At 42.9% G+C, this 19,756-nt stretch overlaps 1 protein-coding gene across 1 annotated transcript; it reads right to left on the minus strand.

The window, feature by feature from the left end:
- Nucleotides 1-11,723: 11,723 nt before the first annotated feature.
- On the minus strand, nucleotides 11,724-19,550 carry LOC104545213. Its single transcript, XM_010190289.1, is given in 8 exon segments — nucleotides 11,724-11,781; nucleotides 11,783-11,808; nucleotides 11,872-11,915; nucleotides 11,918-11,978; nucleotides 12,414-12,539; nucleotides 16,167-16,318; nucleotides 18,483-18,660; nucleotides 19,467-19,550. Coding segments are annotated over 8 exon segments (729 nt in total).
- Between the last annotated feature and the right edge of the window lie 206 nt (nucleotides 19,551-19,756).

A 19,756-nucleotide genomic window follows, 5' to 3' on the forward strand; every position in this document is an offset into this window, starting at 1 on the left:
AAGGGAAGGAGAAGGGAAAGGGAAGGGAAAGGGAAGGGGAATGAGAGGGGGAGGGAGAAGGGAGAGGGAGAGGGAAAGGGGAAGGTCAAATCCTCCTGCTTTGCACTGATCCCAGCCCTTTGGCAGAAAAGGAGTGTTATCTCCTGACAGTAACAGAACAGAGCTCACAGCAATGAGCCAAATCATTTTGACTCTACTGAGTAGATGGCCATAGTGAAAACATGGGGAAATGAGTTACATTTCATGCTACCAGAAGATGAATCCACAGGTTCCTATTTTAGGATTTTCTTCTTTCTGGACACATCGAGTCCAGACTTTTAATACAAGATTATCCTTAATTTTATTGTTCAGTAATACTTTATACTATCATGGCTCTCTTTAATCTTGCACAGGGTTTTCATGCTTTGGTTTTATTATTGCTTGAGACATCCCAGTAGTGAACAAAATTCCAGTCTTTTGCAAAGGCATTATTGGAAATACTGCATTTTCAAGCAATTCACACTCAATAATTTAACAGTCACTGGGGCTTCATGGGAACTTTGACATAGTGGCACAGCTTGTTTCAGAGCCTGGAGATGCACTTGAGCTATTTTCCTTGTCACAGCATCACTTTGATGACTGTGCTACATGGGATGCCAAAAAGTGCAGGTAGTCTGGTTTTGCTTCAATCTCTTATTATTCCATTAAGTGAAATAACATACTGATAAATAAGTGCATGGCTTTCAAGTTCAAGAAATGTTAACCTTGGTCTCCCTATAGAAAATCTTTAATTAAAGTACCTTATCATAATTCAGAGCAATTGCTATTTGAAATAGGAGCACACTACAATGATACGTGTGTTAAGCAAATGCTTAAATGGTGTGTGTAGTCACTCTTAGCAAAGTTCTGTTTACATCTGGGTCTGCAATTTTACAGATTGTATCACGGAAATAGGATTTGTCTCCTGTATAGCCAATGGAAAAGCGTGTGAAAGCGGTGTAACATTTATTGTGCGTGTCCTCAGAATTAGTGTAGTTCTCTCCATAGAATCAGTTAGGTCTCCCCATAGACTGACTTTTTAGTGGAAGCCTCTAGACAAGTGCAAATGATTATTAATAAGATATTACACAAATCATTATTAAATAAAAAAGTAAATATAAAGTAACAAACTTTTCTCAGCTAACATCCTATATGCCTTTCAAATGGTCCCAGTGATCGTAGTATCACAGAATCACAGAATGGTTTGGGTTGGAAGGGACCTTAAAGATCATCCAGTCCAACCCCCCTGCCATGGGCAGGGACACCTCCTAGTACTAAATTGAATCTCAGAGTAATTATTCTCAGCAGTACTGCCAGTGGAGATTGCCAGCACAAATCACTTTTCCTCATTGTGTGACAGTGATGTTCTCGTTCTTGATCAACCCTGTCATTCAGATTTGTATAACTTGAGGTCTTTTTCTGTGAATTTAGCCACTTTTGCATGGGTTTTCCTTCCAAAACCAAGTGCTTTTGGCTCAGGTTAGTAGTGCCTTTTTGCATTTCTCTGGAGTAGGATTTAAGGTGTGATGTTAGCATTCCATCGCTTATGTTTAAAACTTTCCCTGGCCCAGGTTTTAACGCAGATATCTTGCATGAAAAGATGTCTGCTGTCACATGTGAACATGTACTGCCGTCACACCTTGAATCAGCGCCAGCTTCAGGCAATCTCCCATGTCCATTAGTCTGTCCTCCTCAGTGCTTGCCTATGGTACCTGTGCTGGGGGAGGTGAAAATGAGCTATTTGACTGCTAAACGTTGCCTGAGCATCAATTCTTGTTACCGGTGACAGAAGGTGTCAGGGCAAGGAGGGGAACAAAGTTACTGAAGCAATAATTACTGTTGTGAGGGCTGGGAATGGTTCTTCCTTGCAGTCAGTCACTGATGTGTCTCTTGAGAGATGCTAATGGGGCTCTTGAGAGATGTGGCATGATGCTACACTGGGTCTTAAAGTGTAAAATAAATTGTTTTTGCAGCTAGACAACAACCATTAGCCTGCTAATGCTGGTGCTTGAATTCAGTCAACTAACAGTTTTATGTAAGTAAATGAAACTTTTTTCCGAGTCCTTCTAACCTGCCTCTTTGGAGCATTTGGTAAGTGTAAAGTCAGGCTGATGAATCCTGGGCAAATCATTGGACAAATTGAGGAAGGGTGTTAGAAAAGGGAAGAGTGGGGAAAAAGTAAAAGAATAATTTGGAGGCAGATTTCTGACGATACAGATGTTTGTATAAAGGTTTAAGTTTACTTGCTGACATGAATATTTCTTCAAATAGCTCTCAAGTAATTGTTCTATACTCTACTGTTATTTTCTTAATAATCTGGTGAGGGACACCTGCAGTTTCTGGAAAACTGCAGCCGTTTTCCCTGAAATTGGTAAACTAGGGTAGATTTTGATAAATAGTCCAGAGGTGGAAAAACAAGGAATGGCAAGGCCTTAGAACAAGTGTAATTTTGGAAACAATACAGTTTAACTTGTAATTTTTGAAGTGATCCTCTTTGATTCTTACGATGAGATTTAAAATGTAGGATCTTGAAGCTGGATTGAATAACTCCATATCTAACCCACAGGATTTTTTTTCATGTAGTTGAAGCAGAGCCTGAAGTGAAAAGTCCATTATTCAATCAGCTCCAAAGGGTGTGAGTTTCAGAAGCCAGAGCAGGGAACTGAGATGGGAGAGCAATGCTGAGTGGAGGGAGTGATAAGCTCAGCATTAGCTGTTGGTTGACATTACATAGATTGTTTTTGTCAAGAGAAGAGGTGGAAATATCCTCTCTCCTTTTCTATTTTGTGTTCTTTAAAGAAAGCTGAAGTTCACAATGGCATTCCCAAATGCTTAAAAGATACGTCATCCTCCAAGTTACCTTAAGAATCACAAGGCTGTTTTCTAACAAAATGCTTTTTCCAACAAAGAACTTTTTCTCCAACTGGGGAAATGCCTGGAACCCAAACCAGAAAACTTCTTAAGAAAAGAAAGAAGCTTTAAGAAAACCCCTCCCCCTCTGTACCTATTTTGTGTTTTCTAAAGTCAAGGATGTTTCACATTGGAAATCTTCAAACACCAAGGACTGCCAGCTCTGACAAAGCTGTGGTATTTCTGTAAGGCAGACAAGGTGCAATGCACCAGCCATGGTTAAATAGAAAGGTCTTCTGTTGGTTTGTGTTGACTGAAGCCCTCAGCAGTCTAATGACTAGCAGGATATTGTGAAATTATAGATCAAAAAGAGTATATATTGGTTAAAACTGTCAGACAAAGAAGTATGTACAAACACCTAAGAATATATCTAAGAATGTGGTCACCAGTTATACATCAGCATCAATTGTACTGAATCCAAAAAGTCGTGTGATATAACCCAACGTTTCCGCCCTCCACAAGGCACACCTGCGTCTTTACAAAGTACTGACCTGGAGCCAGCTGGACAGCTCAGCTTCCAATGGGCTATCTGGTAACTTCGTGGATTGAATACAAGCAGGGAAGGAGCGCAGAAGTTTGCCCGCTGCTCCATCTAGTGCTTGTGTTCAGTATCCCAAAGGATCGTGAAGTATCTTTTTCTTCTGAACGCTGATACCCTAGGAGAGGCACGGATATGCCAAGGAGCAGCTTAATTGCTGGAGAGCACTTGTAGTTCACTGACTTCCTAGCCCATGAGGGCTACACATTAGAAAATCTTCTCTTTCAGTGGCCTCTCTTTTTTTTTTTTGCCTGTCAACCTGCTGTAGTGAACAAGTATTCCCAAAGAACGGCTGAACTGCCCTTGCAAAGGGGGTGATCTTCCAGGAACTCTTATGGGAAAAGGAATATGTAAAAGCTAGAGCTGTTACATTAAAAACACAGGATTTGTGTCAAGCAGACTGTTTCCAGTTTAATGAACTTTGTATTTAATATAACTTTTTATTAACTAAAATAGGTCATTTCTACCAGTTAAGTATCAAATCATGGGGTAATTAAATATTTTGGCAGTGTACGCAAAGTCACATAATATAGATGATAGAAGATGGAATATTACACTGGTCAGAAAGGTGAGGAAAACATTGTTTCAGACAGACTGTCCACTCTAATAACTTAAACAGTGTCAGGGAAGGTTTCTGAATATAAACTAAATTGTCCTAAGTTCAACTGTCAGAACAGTCTCTGGCAGTTGTTACATTGGCCAGCTAGTGCTTTCCCAGCAGCTCCCAGGCACAACTCAGAAGATACTCTGGATCAAGGACCATTTAATAGGATGGATGTCAGCCTTCCTTACCACTGGATCCCAGGCATGTTTAATTTCCCAGTGTAGATGAAGTCCCAGTGTAACAGTGTGTTACTGAGAATTTTGATCCCTTGTAGTCCCAGCCCGAGAGCTTTGGCTCTGTAACTCCAACTGTAATAGCTTGTGTTTCTAGCTCTAGGCATCCAGGGAGCGTAACAGGAAAGGCAATGGCTCTCACCACTAGGTGAGAGGACAGCTTCAGGAGGAAGTTTTTAGTGTATAGCAGGACTTCATCTATAGTTAGCAACTCTGCAGCTAGATCTCACTAATTTGATTTTTAAGTATGACTCCAGTCTAAGCACCTCTCAGAGATGTCATTGCCAATAATCATCAACTTCCATATCGCTAGCTGGCTTTAGTATCTTCTGGAATATAAATATGCTCAAAATAATGGAAGCAGTCATATCAGCATGCTGTAGTAGCCAGGCACTACATATTGCCACCCTGCAGCACACTAAATACTCTGATGTGGAGGAAAGAAAATTTTCCCTGTGCTGTCTCTGTAAATCTTTTTCTGAATTTGTTTACGTTTACCTTATTAGTTTTCTTTCTCCCACTTTCCTCTCCTCCAAAACAAAACACTTCTTATGCTAAAACTGCCAGAGAGAAAGAATGGTTCTAGCACCTGCCAGAGATGTTCAAATATTAAACATAAGAGATGACGTGTTAAAGACAAAACCCAGCAGGAACAAGAGAAAACAGAGTATCAGGTGTGAGAAAGTGCTGGTAGAGGGCAAATCTATTCTGCTGTTTATGTATCAGCAAGGTCTTTATTTCAGAACAAATCACAGAACAAAATCACAGGCAGAGGGGTTAAAGGGGTAGCTGTGAGCGAGGGCATGCAGGGGTCACACACCCGGCTAGGACATTCGAACTCTGCTCTCTCCTCACGCTCCCTGAGATAGTGTCTATCAGCTGGAAACACATCTCCAGAGCTGGCTGCCTCATGGTAAGGAGAGGCTGCAACCAGAGCTTATGTACGATATCTTGGTATCTTGGCAGGAGAGCTCCGTTAATATCCCTGACAAGATCTCTTTATCCTGTGCCTTCCTAATCTGCAAGACAGCTGGAAAAGAGAGGGAATTCACTGTGCTAACTGAGACCCTGCTGTGTGTGATTGGTACTGGTTTTACTTTATAAAAGTTGCCTCCTTGTTTTATCAAATGCTTTTTGGTTTCTTTTTTTTCCAACAGGAGGAGAGAAATATTCTGGAGGAGTTGCACAGCAGAGATGTTTCTATCCTAAACCATCCTGGTATCTGGCCCTCTCTCCTCCTTACTCTGCCTTCTCCCTATACCCTCTGCCACCAGACTTTCCCTTGCACATTAAGACACAGAAGTTTTCTGGTAATTGGTATTTCTTTGGTAGTTGCTTATACAATCACTTAAGTCTCTTTTCAGTACTTGCTGATCCTATTCTGGGAGAAGAAATGATGGTTTCTCTTGATGTGCTGCCTGAAATAAGAACTTACTGGCTCCTCAAAGGAAACCAACACTTCCAACAGCACTTGAAAAGCAACCGAGTTGTTTTGCAATGTAAAATTAATGTAGAAAAACAAAGGGAGGTTGAAGGCCCCTGATTTTTCTTTTTTGAAAGATCCGTCTGTACCCTTAGTACTACACTGAGAAATTAAATTTAACATTCTGTACATATAGGAGTTCAGATGACGTTATTTAATGGCCCTTCCTGGCATTAAGCTTCCTGAATTCATGCCAAAGAATCGCATTGTGTAGCACAACTGTACCCCAACCATTTAGTAATTTGGCTTGGTCTGAGGTACGTTGACAGAGGCAGGCAGCTAAAGCAAAGCTTAAATAAAGCTCTAAGGACTGAATTTAGTTTCATCAATGCAGCTCATATTAAAAGTGTGCACAGAGTAAATTAGGAAACAATGCAGCTTCACAAGAGAGAGCTCCCCAGAGCTGCTGCAGCTCACTGGCTCAGCGCTACAGGCTGTTCATAAAACAGAGACTTATGCAAGATATAACCATTTGGATGTCGAGCTCAAAACACCTCAGAATTGGAGAGATCTCAGTTCCTTCCAGCTACTCCTGTCTATTGAATATCAGGGGCTTATTTGGGAATGCTCCTCATGGTCTAGGTGTGTATTTTGTTTCTCCCCAGAGACGTAGGCATAGTGGTCAACTGCGTCTTGTTTTTTGTGAGAAAGCTGTTGTCCCAGATGTTCACACATCACCTTGAAATGGGAGAATTTTGGTGGTCCAGAAGCAAGGACCACTATTTTAAATGGAATATTCTTCTTCGGCATATAGAGAACTGCAGTGCAGCAAGGCCAGGATCAAGACTAGTGACTCCTCTGCATGCTGGAGAGAAGGCGAACAGGGGCAGAGAGATGAACGATCTCAGAGGAACAGACGAACAATATAAAGCAAGCAAGCGAAAGATACAGAATCAGATGTTAGGGGAGAAGAAACCCAGATTTGTGAAGGGAGCCACTCTGACCACAACCCACAGGGAACTCCTGTAGTGCTCTTACCTGCCCGAGAATGAGACCGAAGGACAAACATGGGTGTCAGCCTTGAGCAAAGGGACCAGACCCTATGCACTCATACCAGCACAAAGTGCGTGTGTGGATGCAATCCCCCATCAGAGCAAAACCTGGCCCTGATCTACTAATTCTTTCTTTCCCTTCCTTTGAACTCTTCATCTCACCACCCTATGGAGCATTGTCCTTCAACAGAGGTGTTTTGTACACGAAAAAGCTGGTAGGGAGATTACTGGCATTGCTTCTGGAGGTAGAGCTGTCTTTGTAGTAAGAGAAAGAGCAAATTGATAGTACATGCATAATCATACTTCCCTTTAACTTGTCTTTCTGTATTCTTGGAACTCTATTTTTCCCTCTGTATTCTTCCTAGCGACAGCATGAATGAATAGTTATTCACATTTTTCTTTTAGCTGAGTATCTTAGGAAACTGTGACTGAAAGGGACAGTATCATAAATTGTGTGCGAGATACTATCCCTTCCTGTTCAAACACTCCTGAGGGGAAAAGAAAAATAAAAACGGGCAGAAATACCTAACCCCTCCACTGGCAGCGGCCGAGCAGCCTCTGGGAACCTGGAGTGGCTGGTTCCCCCCAGCTTCCCGCACCATCACCGGTCCAACCTGGACTCTGGCTGTCCTGGGGAAGTCTCCTTTCCCCATGAGGCGGCGGCTTTCCCTCCGGCTCTGTGCTCCGGCTGACCTGCGGCCCAGCAGAGGCCCGGAGGAGCCGGGGAAAGGAGGAGCAGGCCCGGGGGAGGGGAGCGGCACCGGCCGCGGGCGTTCCGCGGGGCAGGGTGACACCTGCTGGGGCGGCGGGGGAAGGGGCTGGCCCGCCGCCTCCGGGAAGGGAGCTCCGTGCTCAGCTCGCGGCTCGTCCCCGGCGCGGCTCTGCCCTCGGCCCCTGCCACAGGTCGGGTCCTGTGGGGGTGGCGGTCTGCCGTGAGTTGTACCTGGCTGGCAAAAGACACGGCGTCCCGCAAGGACCAGGAGGAGCGAGAAGCTGTCTCGGGGTTGAAGATGCAGAAGCTGGGCCTGGGAACAGCTGGATGGGGGAGACAGCGAGGGCCCTGGTGAGGCCACCAACCGTGGGCGGGCAGCACACAGGCCTAGCGCATTTTGTGCGGGAACGGCAAGAAAACCCTGGGGAAAATCCCTGTGCCAGGCAGAGGCAAGAGCAGCAGGCGTGCTGCACAAAGCCCCATGCTCAGAGGGGTTTGAGGAGATGTTACAGCATCGTGTTCCAGCTGCTGCTTCATTGTGTGAGCAGGAGGCTCCAAAATGGCTCCCCCCACATACTACTTGAGACAAGGGTTCAGTGCCTCTCAGAAAGTAATCTGTGAGGTTTAGAGCAGAGACTGAGAAGTCGTCCCTGGATGCCAAGAGTAGGAATCACTTAGCTTGTGCATAACTTAAGCACTAGTCATCCCGGTGCTTGTCATGCTCAGACATCCGTAGCTCCGGTGCTGTTCACCCAGTTGCTCAGCCAGTTTGAGTTCGGTTTCAGAAAGTAGCTGCCCTCTGGTGAAGCTCGAGGGAGAAAATTCAGGCAAACCACTCCTGTGGAAATAGGTCCACGATGGTTGGAAGAGTTGGAGAAGAGCAAGCCCTGGCTGGTCTGGCCTACTGAGATGCTCCTGCCTCCCCTCCTATCTCTGCCCCAGCATGGGAGAAAAGGCATCTTTGCTCAAGTCACCTTTGCTTAGGCTTGTGTGTCTGTCTCCTTCCATTCATGGCTAGCAGAGGGAGATCAGTGCTGACAGGGAGACTGGTGCTCCTTCGCACAGTTGCTATGGTGCTGTGGGCTCCTACTGCTTACCTGTTGCCTTTTCCAGATCCGTCAAGGGAGAGGGATTAGTGCAGAGGCAGCTGTGACACAAGTCAGTCGTGCTTGGTCATGGGCACTGCAGAACTGTGCACCAAGGTCATTGGTAAGAGACCTACCAGTCAAACAGGAGAACATTAAATACTTGAAGGAATTTTAAAAGCAGACACCTGGCACCTACTTGCTGCCCTGCTTTTTTTGTGCAAGCAGTTAGCCATGTCGAGGAGCTCTGCTGTTGTCAGCTATATCTCTGTAATTCTATACACAGGAATATTTACAGCGTCCTGTTCCTTTGAACTCAGTTAAAACAGCAGGCTGTTCCTTTGCTCAGAAATGTAGCTTTGTTCTCCCTGCTTAGCTGTTCTCTTATGGATCAAGAGACCAAGTCTAGCATCCACTGCAGGCAGTGGAAAGACATTGATGATTTTCAGTTAGAGTTAGATCACTGTTCACATATATACACAATTCAGGAAGGCAGACTTTAACTGCTTCTTATTTGTAATAGAAACATTAGTTTACTCAACAGAGAGATTTGATCCTTATTTTTAAATTACTTCCAAGTTCAGAAAGGATTTAAACTGTGTGCCCAACCAAAGTTTGATCTTCTATTGGAGGAAAAGACTCAGAAACTTACTTTGCCAAGAAGTATGAAATTGTGAGTTTCAGCAGATCCTCCTAACAAAGGCAATAATTAAAGTTGCTGTGAACATTGTATAAGGAGAAATCCATGCATTTTTTCTGAGACTCCCCTCCATGGCTTGTACGCAGTGTTCAGCCTCTTCCAACAAGCATCCTAGAAAGACTCAGAATGTTCCTCCTGCTGGCCTGACGGGGTTGGCCAGACAACACAACCACCCCTTGACAAAGCCTATACCAGGCTACCTACCTTTCATACCCACCTTGTCCCCTGAGGTGGATGTGGAAAAGTTACCTGCTCTGGGCTTAAACTCTCGGCTGTGCTCAGGAGGAAGAATTGAGTGTTTCACTTCTGAAACAGGTCTGTGCCCTACCCTAGTAAAGCTGACAAGCTAGACAGTGTCACTTCTCTGACTGCCAGCTGAACTACACTGTGCCACAGCTTGGTCTTGAATCTTTAATTCAAGTAAGTTTTTCTAAGTAAACTGCTATTAGTAACAACACTTGCAAAGGCCCTCCTATTTCTTTTTGCCTTTTTCGGGGTATCTTTGCTGCATAGTTGATTTGGGAGACTAGCAATCATGTTTGACATGCAGGTAAGCTAGGCAGGAGCCCATGCGTCATCCTGTTACAAAAATGCACCTTTCCTGATGCCATACTTCTCTCTCTGTATCACAAGGGCTTATTGGGCATTGTGCTGCAGGGAGCCAAGATCCCCACGTGAGAAACAGTGAAAGAAATGGCATTGGCTGTGAACAAACCATCATCTGTCCTTCTGAAACTATGGGAAGGCACTGGGGGACTATTAGCCCTTGAGTAACTTTACTGCAAGGAGAGGCAAATTACTCTAACTTGGTGGAGCAGTCTGTATGGATATAGATATATATATATGTGTACTCATACATACACCAGCTTTTATTCCAAGCTTGGCCAGGTAGCCTCCGCTTAAAGTACCTAAGAGGCAAAATTCAGTGAACAGCTTGGGTTAACTGTGTTAAAATCTTTACTTCTCCTACAGAAGTTTAGAATCTTACTTCTCCTATTTGTCAGGTTGTTGGATAATTTTCAACCAGCTGAATAAAGTTTCTCTGTTTCCTAAGGCTTTTTTTTTTTCTATTTTTCCTGTTTCTCTACAGTCCTTTCTGGGGAACACAGGGTGATTATCACATTTTCTTCTCTGTTGCTGATAGAGTTTTTTTCACAAAACCTGCCAATTTGGCCAGGCCTGGAGCTAGGCTGAAAGGACAGGCTCTTTCTGATGCCTGACTGCCTGAGTAAGGAGCTGCCTTATGCAGCTCCTCAGGTGAGATCCCAGCTGCTCAGGAAACGAGATGAGCTCTTGCTCCTCCCCTTAGTGATTTAGTACATGTCTGGCAAGAGAAGGCAGGAAAGCCTTTTTTCTTGCTGAGAATGACAGGGAGAATTACCATAGGACTGTAAAAGCAGGGACTACCTTTTTGTCTGTTCTGCAGTGCTTGGCCTGGGATTTAAGAGATGAGTGGTCCTGTGCTGCAGCTGAAGTTCCTTGGTTTAGAAGGTGGGAAGGAAGAATGTGACCTGTAGCTGGAGGTAAGAAAATGAAGAGCTAGGGTAGGAGCAGAGATGAGTGAGGTATGGGATTGATCAGGGAGGGAGGCAGGTAGAGTCTGTGGCCCAAATGGAAGTGGAATGGACACGTTTAGAGATGGACCAGAATGAGGTGGCCTGGCTAATAGCAGGGGGAGCATGAATGGCACTATTGCTTTACTTCTTGCTTTTGGAAGAGCTGGCTGTAATAAATATTGAGTGCATGTTGGAGGTAGGGCATGGGGGTTTCCAAAGTGAAAAGACTGACAAAATACATCATTCTGTAACAGAAACAATCTTCTTCCATGTGGACAACCCACCTGTGTTTTGGATATCTCAGCCTGCTGTTTTCTCTGTTATAGCTTGAGTACTTGTTCTGTCCTCGCCTTGTATGCTCAATGCCTGTCAAATAGGTGTTTTGGGGCCCTGTTGTCACCTTACTATCAGGAGCTCTCACTGCTTTGCCACTTACTCTGCACAGGAGTTTGGAAGTCTTTGTTCTTACTTTTAGGATCCCACCATGTTCTACTGCCCCAAATCCCTGCTGGTCACAGCTCTTTCCCTGCAGATTCCTGCGTTTGTGCCTCCCCATGTGTAATAAAATGCCTTCCAAACCCCTTGTTCCCTGCTCCCTAGGGAAAGGAGCTTTTCATGGAGCCATCCAAGAAGTGTGCTAAATTTAATAATAAAAAAGTAAATTTGGTAGAATCATGATAATACGTATGTGCTTGAACTCAGTGACTGGCTGGTTACTCATTTGTGTCTTCCTGGCTCTTCTCATTTGTTTTGTTATTTTCAATTAGTGTCTAACAATTTAGACCTCATTTTCACAGGTAAGGTAGGCAGCAGGAAGACTCAGTTGTGCCCCATGAGAAATCGTTTACTTATGTGCCAAGAAAAGACAGCTTGCAGGGAGGAGAGGAGTTCTTCATTTTTGCAAGACAACGTAAATCCAGATTGTTTCCTTGATGCAGTTGTAAACTATTGGACTCTATGACTGAGTCTTCGGTTTTCTGTGGCTTTTACTGCAGTTACTTCCTTCTGTGGTACCCCTGGCTCACCACCTAAAGGTGAGGGGTGTCTGTACTTCCTTGACTTTTAAAACCTGGGCAGTCCTTTTACGTGTAGTCTGGTGGGCAGTTGCTGGGAAAAAAATGTGTGGCATTTGTTCGGTTCCTCTTCCCTAGCCTAGAGCAAAACAACAAACATCTCTAATACTTTGTAGAAAGGGATGGAAGTAGATATGTGTCAAACATGTGCAGCAGTTCTTTCTCTTTTCCTACCCAAATGTGATCAGAATGTTACTCCAGTTAGCACTGAATATAGTCCGTTTATTGACTGTGGAAGAAGCATCTTTCGCTGGGGGGGGTGGGGGGGAGACTGCTACAGAAGTTTCTTCTCTTATGAGTATTTTTTAGTAATCTTCCAGGCTTTTGGTAAAAAATAAAACTGGATTTCCAGTATCTATGAGATGAATATAGGACCCACTGTGCTGCAGTTAATCAGGTTTTGGTAGTAGATTGTACATAAACTGTCTGCATTAGCTCAGTTTATAAAAAGTAGAGGGGTTTGCATGGTAAAGCAAACACTGGAAAAATACATAGCGGAATTAGATGACCTGGGTCTTTGCTTCAGCTAAAGTCTTCATGTCGTTCACTGTAAAATCATCCACTTCCTTGTTTCCAAACTGAATTTTTTCTGGCCTAGTTGGTAGTTTCTTCAGTGTCTGTTCCAGGGCATCTGTCTGTAGAGACATTAAAAGCTTTCAGCAGAGTATATTTTGATGTTGGGGTGACACTTTGCTGCTTGCCTTCAGTTTTATTTTCATGTATGGAGATGATGGACTTGGATACCAATGGAAGCCTAGAAAGAATGATGTGCTAATCACCTCAGTGCTCGCTCATGAGTGAGTGTTGCCTGCAGTGAGAATTCCCCATTTCTGCTGTGTCTGTGAAGCTTGCAATGTTGCTGTACACCCAGCAGATGTGGGGATTTGGTAATGAGGCCCTAAGTGTTTAGGGAAGTGACTTTATTACTGCTGAAGAGATTTAAGAATGGTTTTGTTAGAGCTTCGTGATCATGATACTGCTGGCCTCTGCTGCATACAAATGAGCAGCCCTGTCTTAGAGCTCTACTGCTGAGGGTAGTGCTTACTCCTGGGAAGATGCAGTGATTATTTGTGCAGCCAGGAGGCTGAATTCTACTGTTTTTTGTATCATAAGCAGTGTTAAACCCGAACAAAGGACCCAAGGTTGAAATAATCACTATCTTGTTACAAGTTTCCTGAGTTATCTGCTCCCCAGACTTTTATTGCCATGAATAACTCTAGAAGTCAGGCCTTGCTGCCAGAAGTGTGAAGTTCTGCAAACAGTATAGATGGTGACTCATCTAGTGAGATGAAGGTGGAGCATGATTCAGTAGGAAGAAAACTGATATACAAAGGAGACGTTTTGAATGCAGATGACACACAAAAAATCTGAACAAAGCAATATTCAGTCATCATAAAAATGAAACAAAAGACTCTTTCAAGAGGCGAAACAAAAAAAAAGAAACTCTTTCTAATGACAAAGGCCATTCTAGCAAAAGCCAAAGTGGGAAGGTATGACTGAGTATGTCATTCCTTACCCAAGATAAACTGTGAATGGCATAGAAAGAGATGAATGGAAAATTCTTGTCAATATGTCCAATCTAAACAGAGTATTCAGCAAGCAGGTTGCTTTCCAGATTGTTCTGTGTCTATATGAGCTGAGAGAAGAACTTAGCTTTGAGCTAAACAGTGTTCAAGAGTCCTCAAAGCTTCAAGAAACTTGCATTGAAAGCTAACAACAATGAAACACTAAAATAACCTCTGTGCATCCCTTATAATGGTAACTCATGATAAATGGCTCAAATTCCCGTAGACCACTTCTTTGAAATGGCAGCTTTTGGTCCTCTTGCTTACCCTCTAGCTCACATGCGCAGCAGTGCCTTTAAAGGTAGATTTGGACAAAAGGTACCCGATAAACTACATCCTACAGCTGCTTGTGCACCAATGCACTGACGTGTCCAGTGCTGCCTGTAATTCAACTTCTGCTGTTTCCTGGGAGTAGGAGTGTTTGTTAGGAGCCTAATGTAACTCTTGAGGATTAAACTTTTTCATGTTTGACATCAGCCAGAATATTTTTGATGGTCTAGAGGGAAAAATAGCAGTTACTTCCCACCCCCCCCAGATGCTGAAACATAGTCATACAAAGAAGCCTAGATACAGGTATCTTAGGTGGAAGCTCTGGCTCTGCTGGCATTTGGAGTAAGAACCACTGCTAAAATTGTAGAGGCTGGCTTATCTTGTGGCACATATGGATCTTCCTTGGCTTTGTTACTCCAGACCCATAAAATGTTGTTCTAAAAAGTACTGCTCCTTTAGAGTGGTAATGCTTAGAAAGGGGTATAACAAGGCATCTTAAACTGTACTGCTTGAAGTTCCTTTGCTCAGGATAAAGTGAGGGATGGTCAGAAGACTGAAGGCTTCTAGCATGGCTGTTTCAGTGTTGGCAATGTCAGGAAATCCTGAGAAGAGGGGTAATACTGCCAAGGCTTAAGGCATACAAATGCTTTAATGGAGCTTTAATGGAGAACTAAGCACAGGGAGGGTACCTCTATCTCCAATATTATTGGTAAAAAACCCTCAAACCTGGCTGTATTAGTTTTTCATAGTGGCGAGGTCTGTGAAATTGCTCCTTCATTGAAGCTAGTGCTGGACTGAAATTCAGCATAAAGCCATTCATGCTTATTTCTGGTCAGTTCCAAAATTTCAGGAGTGACTTTACGTGTATGTTAATGCTCAAAATCCAGAGTTGCATATTGTAAGTTGGAATATGTCTGGGTAATAAACCTTTTTACTGCATCTGTATTCAGTGCATTTGTTCCCTCTGTTCATAGGTAATCTGCTGGATTTGAGCTTTAATGGAATAAATTATTCTTACAGGAGGTAGCACAGGCCAAATTTCCTATTGCTACTAAGGGAGAGCTAATAGTTAACATCTAGTGACAGATTCATGTTTTTCACTTGTTAGGTTGCCCAGCAGTGGGCCCAGCTCAAATGTAAAATATCACTTGAAAAAGGTGGCTTTGTTAGAGAGAAGTACAAAGTTCGTTTTTAAAAGCTGTACTCATTTTAAGAAGAAAAAAAAAATAAAAGCACCTTCCTCCTGTTGGGAGGATAGAAATTCTCCAAGGAGCAGTAGCACAGACTGAGTTTCTGTCAATAAAAGAGTGTGTGTAATTTAATACCAGACAGCTTTTTAATACAGGAGGAAAAAAGGAACAGACATGTGCCTGTCTTATGAAGGGGAAAAATACAAAAATCTGCCTGCCTGCAGTATGTTACCTAAATTTAGCCACAGAGGGGATAATCCTCTCAGATACTAAAAAAAAAATTATAGAAATGTCGGAGGGACGTAAGTAAAGGCTGTGGAGCTGCTGTACTCGGAGACCCTCCAGCCACACTTTCCAAAGTGGTGTCAGTAGGAGATGTGTTTGGCAGCACCAGTGGCAAGAGTGTACGGTGGCACTTTCTTGTTTAGTCCTTCTTATGAAAGTTTCTGTTTGATCTTCAATAATACAAGTGGCCAAGGTTAGAGATATGTGAATGGCTTGCCTCAAATGACAAAGCTACTCAGAATCATCTTTGGTTTGAGCTTGATTTGATCCCAAGCAGTTGTGGGATCATGATTTGGACAACACACATCCATGAATGCATTAAACTTCTTACAAACTCCCTGCAGACCTTCTCCCTCCTGTCATCTGTACTAGAAGCTCCATCTGGAAGGGGCATCTGATCCTTGACAAAATGCTTGACAACAAAGAATAAGCTTAACCTGAGATTTATTTTGGCTTCTGAACTTATCATTCAGAATGAAAAGAAAATGGGCACTAGCTTCATAGTCAAATACCAGATCTGTAATTTTTTAAAAAAATCCATTTTGTAATGGTTTCTTAGTCTAAGATTAAGTGTGATTTGTAGATTTCTCAGAAGTGTGAATTTTTAGGATTTCTGAGGCCTTAATTTGAGCATAATTATAAACAGCATTTCTTCTAGTTTTGTGGACTTGAGAAACAAGTTTATGGCATCTAACTTCCAGTGAGTTTTTCAAAGAGCGAGTTCTTAGTACTGTCACTGCCTCCTTTGTCCCCATTTGAAACAAGCCCAGAAGCTCTAAACAACTGAAAACTGCTGCCAGCTTCTGTTGTATTAACATCCTCGTAATATAGTTCAGTGTTTAACCACTTGCTTCTGAAGCCTTAGAGAAGATGTGCCTGGTGCTTTGCATGTGCAGAAACTGAATCCTGGGGTGCTCACAGCAGGGGTCCTGGCTCATATAATGGTACTCACCTTGATTTCATTCACTTCTCCAATCCTGGCAATGGTACTTTGGCTCTTGATTATTCCCAGCATCCTCAGCTCCTCAAGAATGTCTGCTGAATTTTGCCTCTCTGTTTCCTGAAAGGGCCATGATTTACTGAAGAACTCACTGGTGAGTGCGTCTTCAAAAGATGAAAACATTAAAACTTAGTGCTTGTAGAGCACTTGTCAGTCAAACAAAACTTCATGATGTATTTCCAATGCCACAGTTTTTATTTAAGAGGTTACACACAGAGAACATCCAGTGGAGAAGGCCTGCTTGAGGCTCTCTTCACTGCTTAAACTTTGCAGTTGGCTTTTTAATGGCTTGAAGAACGGTGCAGGCACCTAGTTCAGTTTCTCACTGTAGTCAGTTACACCTGGAGGAGCATGTTCAGGAAAGCATGGAAGGTGTGTGCTGCAAAGCTAATTTTTGAGCCTGTTCCCAAAGAGAATCCATAGGGAGCTACTAGCAACTCAAGTTCCCAATGGTTCTATGATCTGGTCAGAGAAACCAAGGCTGGGATGGCATAGCACAAGCCTGCTAATGGGCAGTCTGATAGAGATTGCTGTGCTCTTCTGTTAAATGAACCCTAACTTTCACGTGCTTTTGTGGTCTATGATTTTTGTTGTAACAGCATTGTTACATTTGAGTCTGATCATAAGCATTCCAACACTTAATTATATATTTAGAAACAGCAATTAAGAATAAAAAAAAAAATTATTTTGATAACCCTTCGGAGTGGCTGTTTAGTTTCCACATATTAGACATGAATAAACAACGAACAACTCTATTGCCAAGACCCATTAGGTTTTTCAGCCCTGAGTTGACAGTTCTACCATCTGCCCAACCTCCATTGGCAGAAATGAGAGCTTTTGTATGAAAAATACACGGACCAAATCAAAATCAGAGTTATTTGACATCTGCCAGTCTTTATAAGCAGAGTGGGTATGACAATGTTGGCTTACTTTTTAGTTGTAAAACAAAAATACAGAACATCTACCATCTTGTAGAGGCTGACTCCATACCTCTCCTAAAATAACTGAACCAGTCACCCAAAAAGCACCGGAGTTCAGCTGTCAGTCAGCACACATAAATGTCAGAAGCCAGGATACAGCAAAACGTATCTTGGCAAAAAAGAAAAGGATGATGAGTGGGCAATGTTGACAAGTGATGTGAATTTGTTTAGGTTTTACTAATCTATTCATTCAGGAGAAAAATGTAGTTGAAATATCGTGGTACGGTATGGGGTTTTTTTTTGGTTTTGCCTTGAAACAGAAGATTGAAGCATGATTTCGAAAACTTTGTTTAGAAATTTCCTGTGAAGTTATCTTTTAGCAAGTGGGAGGAAAAGGAACTTGAAATTAAATGAAACACTTTATTTCAGAGCAAGCAAATCATTTTGTTCAATCTGAAATGAAATCCTTTCATCATGTCCTTCTGTGGCATTGGGAGTTAAGTCCTCTTTAATGAATAGCAAACACCAGTAATTATTCCTTTTGTGTTTGATTTGAAATATTTTATTACAACCTTTGTTTATTACAAAGAGTAAACAACCACTGTAGATTTTCCATTTAGTGTGTTTGTGAAATGTAAGCTGTTCGCGGCACTTGAAAAATACAAGAGTTAAACTACAAAATTAGGGGGTTTACATGCGCCAAAGATGGTGCTGCTTTTCCATTAGCAACTCTTACTACAATGGTATCCTGAGATTATAGATAAATTTGGGCTTAACTGTTCACTTGTACTTTAAAAAAAATAATTCTTAGCAGACCTTTGCTTATCATCATGACAATGTCTGGCGTTTTTTTACTTTTCTCTACATGATAACTGTCCCTGCAGCTTTTGCTTGCAAACTTAAGCAGTAACATGGCATTTACTTTCTGCCTCTACCTGATGGTAGTCAGGGGCATTGCACTGACCACCCTGTTGTAAAAACTGACTCACAGTAACAGCAGACTGACGTCTTTCCAGTGTGCCTTAATCCCTGTTAGAGAGGGCTACCCCTGGGGACAAGGCTGAGTTTGTTCCCTTGGTCTGTTCCAGGCGCCTGCCAAGAAAAATACCAACCCTGCTGCCTGCTCTGGTGGTGAGGCTTGTGTCATGCTGTTGAACATAATCATCAGCTAGGAAGAACTTCCTGCTGCTATTGCATGGTTTTGAACCAGTGCTAAGAGCTCAGTCCTTGTGGTGTCGCAGCATGAATGTTTCTGGGTGTAGAAGTTGGCTGTAGCAACAGAGTCTCAAGATTATTTGCTCCCAGATCCCCGTTTGTGGAGCTGGTATGAGCTTCAGTTACTGTTTACCTCTGCTTTGTACATTGCTGCTTTCCTGAGATGTAAGTCTTTCTGGTTGTTCTTCAGGGGAGTCTCCCTCACCCGTCTCATCGTCAAGTTTGGCTCCATCCTTTGAAATACCTGTTGACCAAGCTGCGCCATCCTGCAAGGGGACAGCCTCTGCTCCAGCAGTGCTGTCATTTTTAGTCTACAAGAAAATGAAGAAACAAATGAGAAGCTCCTTGGGCTTCTTAAACATTTACGGTGGTAGCTAGAATAGTCCCACAGAATTGGCAAGCTCTGAGTGGAGTAGAAGACAGAGGCACTCCTGACACTTATCAATGTTCTGTCATAGGAGGATGTTGATGGTGAGGAAAGGTCTCTTGGAGTGTTTTGGAAAGGAAGCAATGACCTTAAGCCTAAATATGTCCATAATCCAATCGACTATATTGGAGTATTGTTTCAGTACTGTTAACCTGTGCACTTTTTAAACAATAGCTTTGAACCTCTAAGGAATACAGGATTGGAGCCTAGATGTATTTTTGTCTCTTCTCTGTATGTTTGGGCTTGAGCCAATGCAACTCTGCAAACTTCACAAAGTGGCTGTGCACATGCATCCTATAATATTTGTATATATATATATATATGCCCCTCACCTCATAACCACTTTTGGAGGCAAAACTCACCTTGCTGCAGTGTGCAATTAATCACTGGTGTGGGAGGTAAGTGCCTCTAATTGTATCTTTAATGAGGCAAATGAGACAGACTGTGAAAAGCCTCTTTTCAGGTGCTGTAAAATCAGGTCATGCATGTGGCCAAATGGTGAGTCTCCATCCCCTGTAGTGTAAGGGTTGTATTAAGCTGATTGATAGCCCCTCTCTTAAAGAGGCCCCTGGCAGACTTGAAGCTACTGTTAACATCAGCAAAAACATTTCTCAGTTATCTGTATGTCCTTGTATGCTAAGACATCTCCTAACATACTTTATAGAGAGTCTATCTGGAAGAATTCACTACCTGGCTTTTGGCTTCCTGGTTGTTCTGCAGCTCCTCAGAAGACAGCCGTGTGACAGCGACCCTGTTAGAGAGATTGCAGCCCATGGTGAAGCTGTGACCATCTGCTGCTCCTTGCTGCAAGTCCAGGGAGTAGGAATGCCCCAGTCTCTTCCTTGGGCGCTTGGTTATTAGTTATCACCATGGAGTCTAACTGTTGCCAGGGCCTGTTGCTACAATAAATAACACCACAGAAGGCTTTCTTATGTCCTGGCATACAGACATCATCATCTTTGTCCAGATGCCCTCATCTG

The sequence above is a fragment of the Mesitornis unicolor genome, unplaced genomic scaffold (assembly GCF_000695765.1).
Source record: "Mesitornis unicolor isolate BGI_N332 unplaced genomic scaffold, ASM69576v1 scaffold46518, whole genome shotgun sequence".
Classification (NCBI taxonomy): Eukaryota; Metazoa; Chordata; class Aves; order Mesitornithiformes; family Mesitornithidae; genus Mesitornis; species Mesitornis unicolor.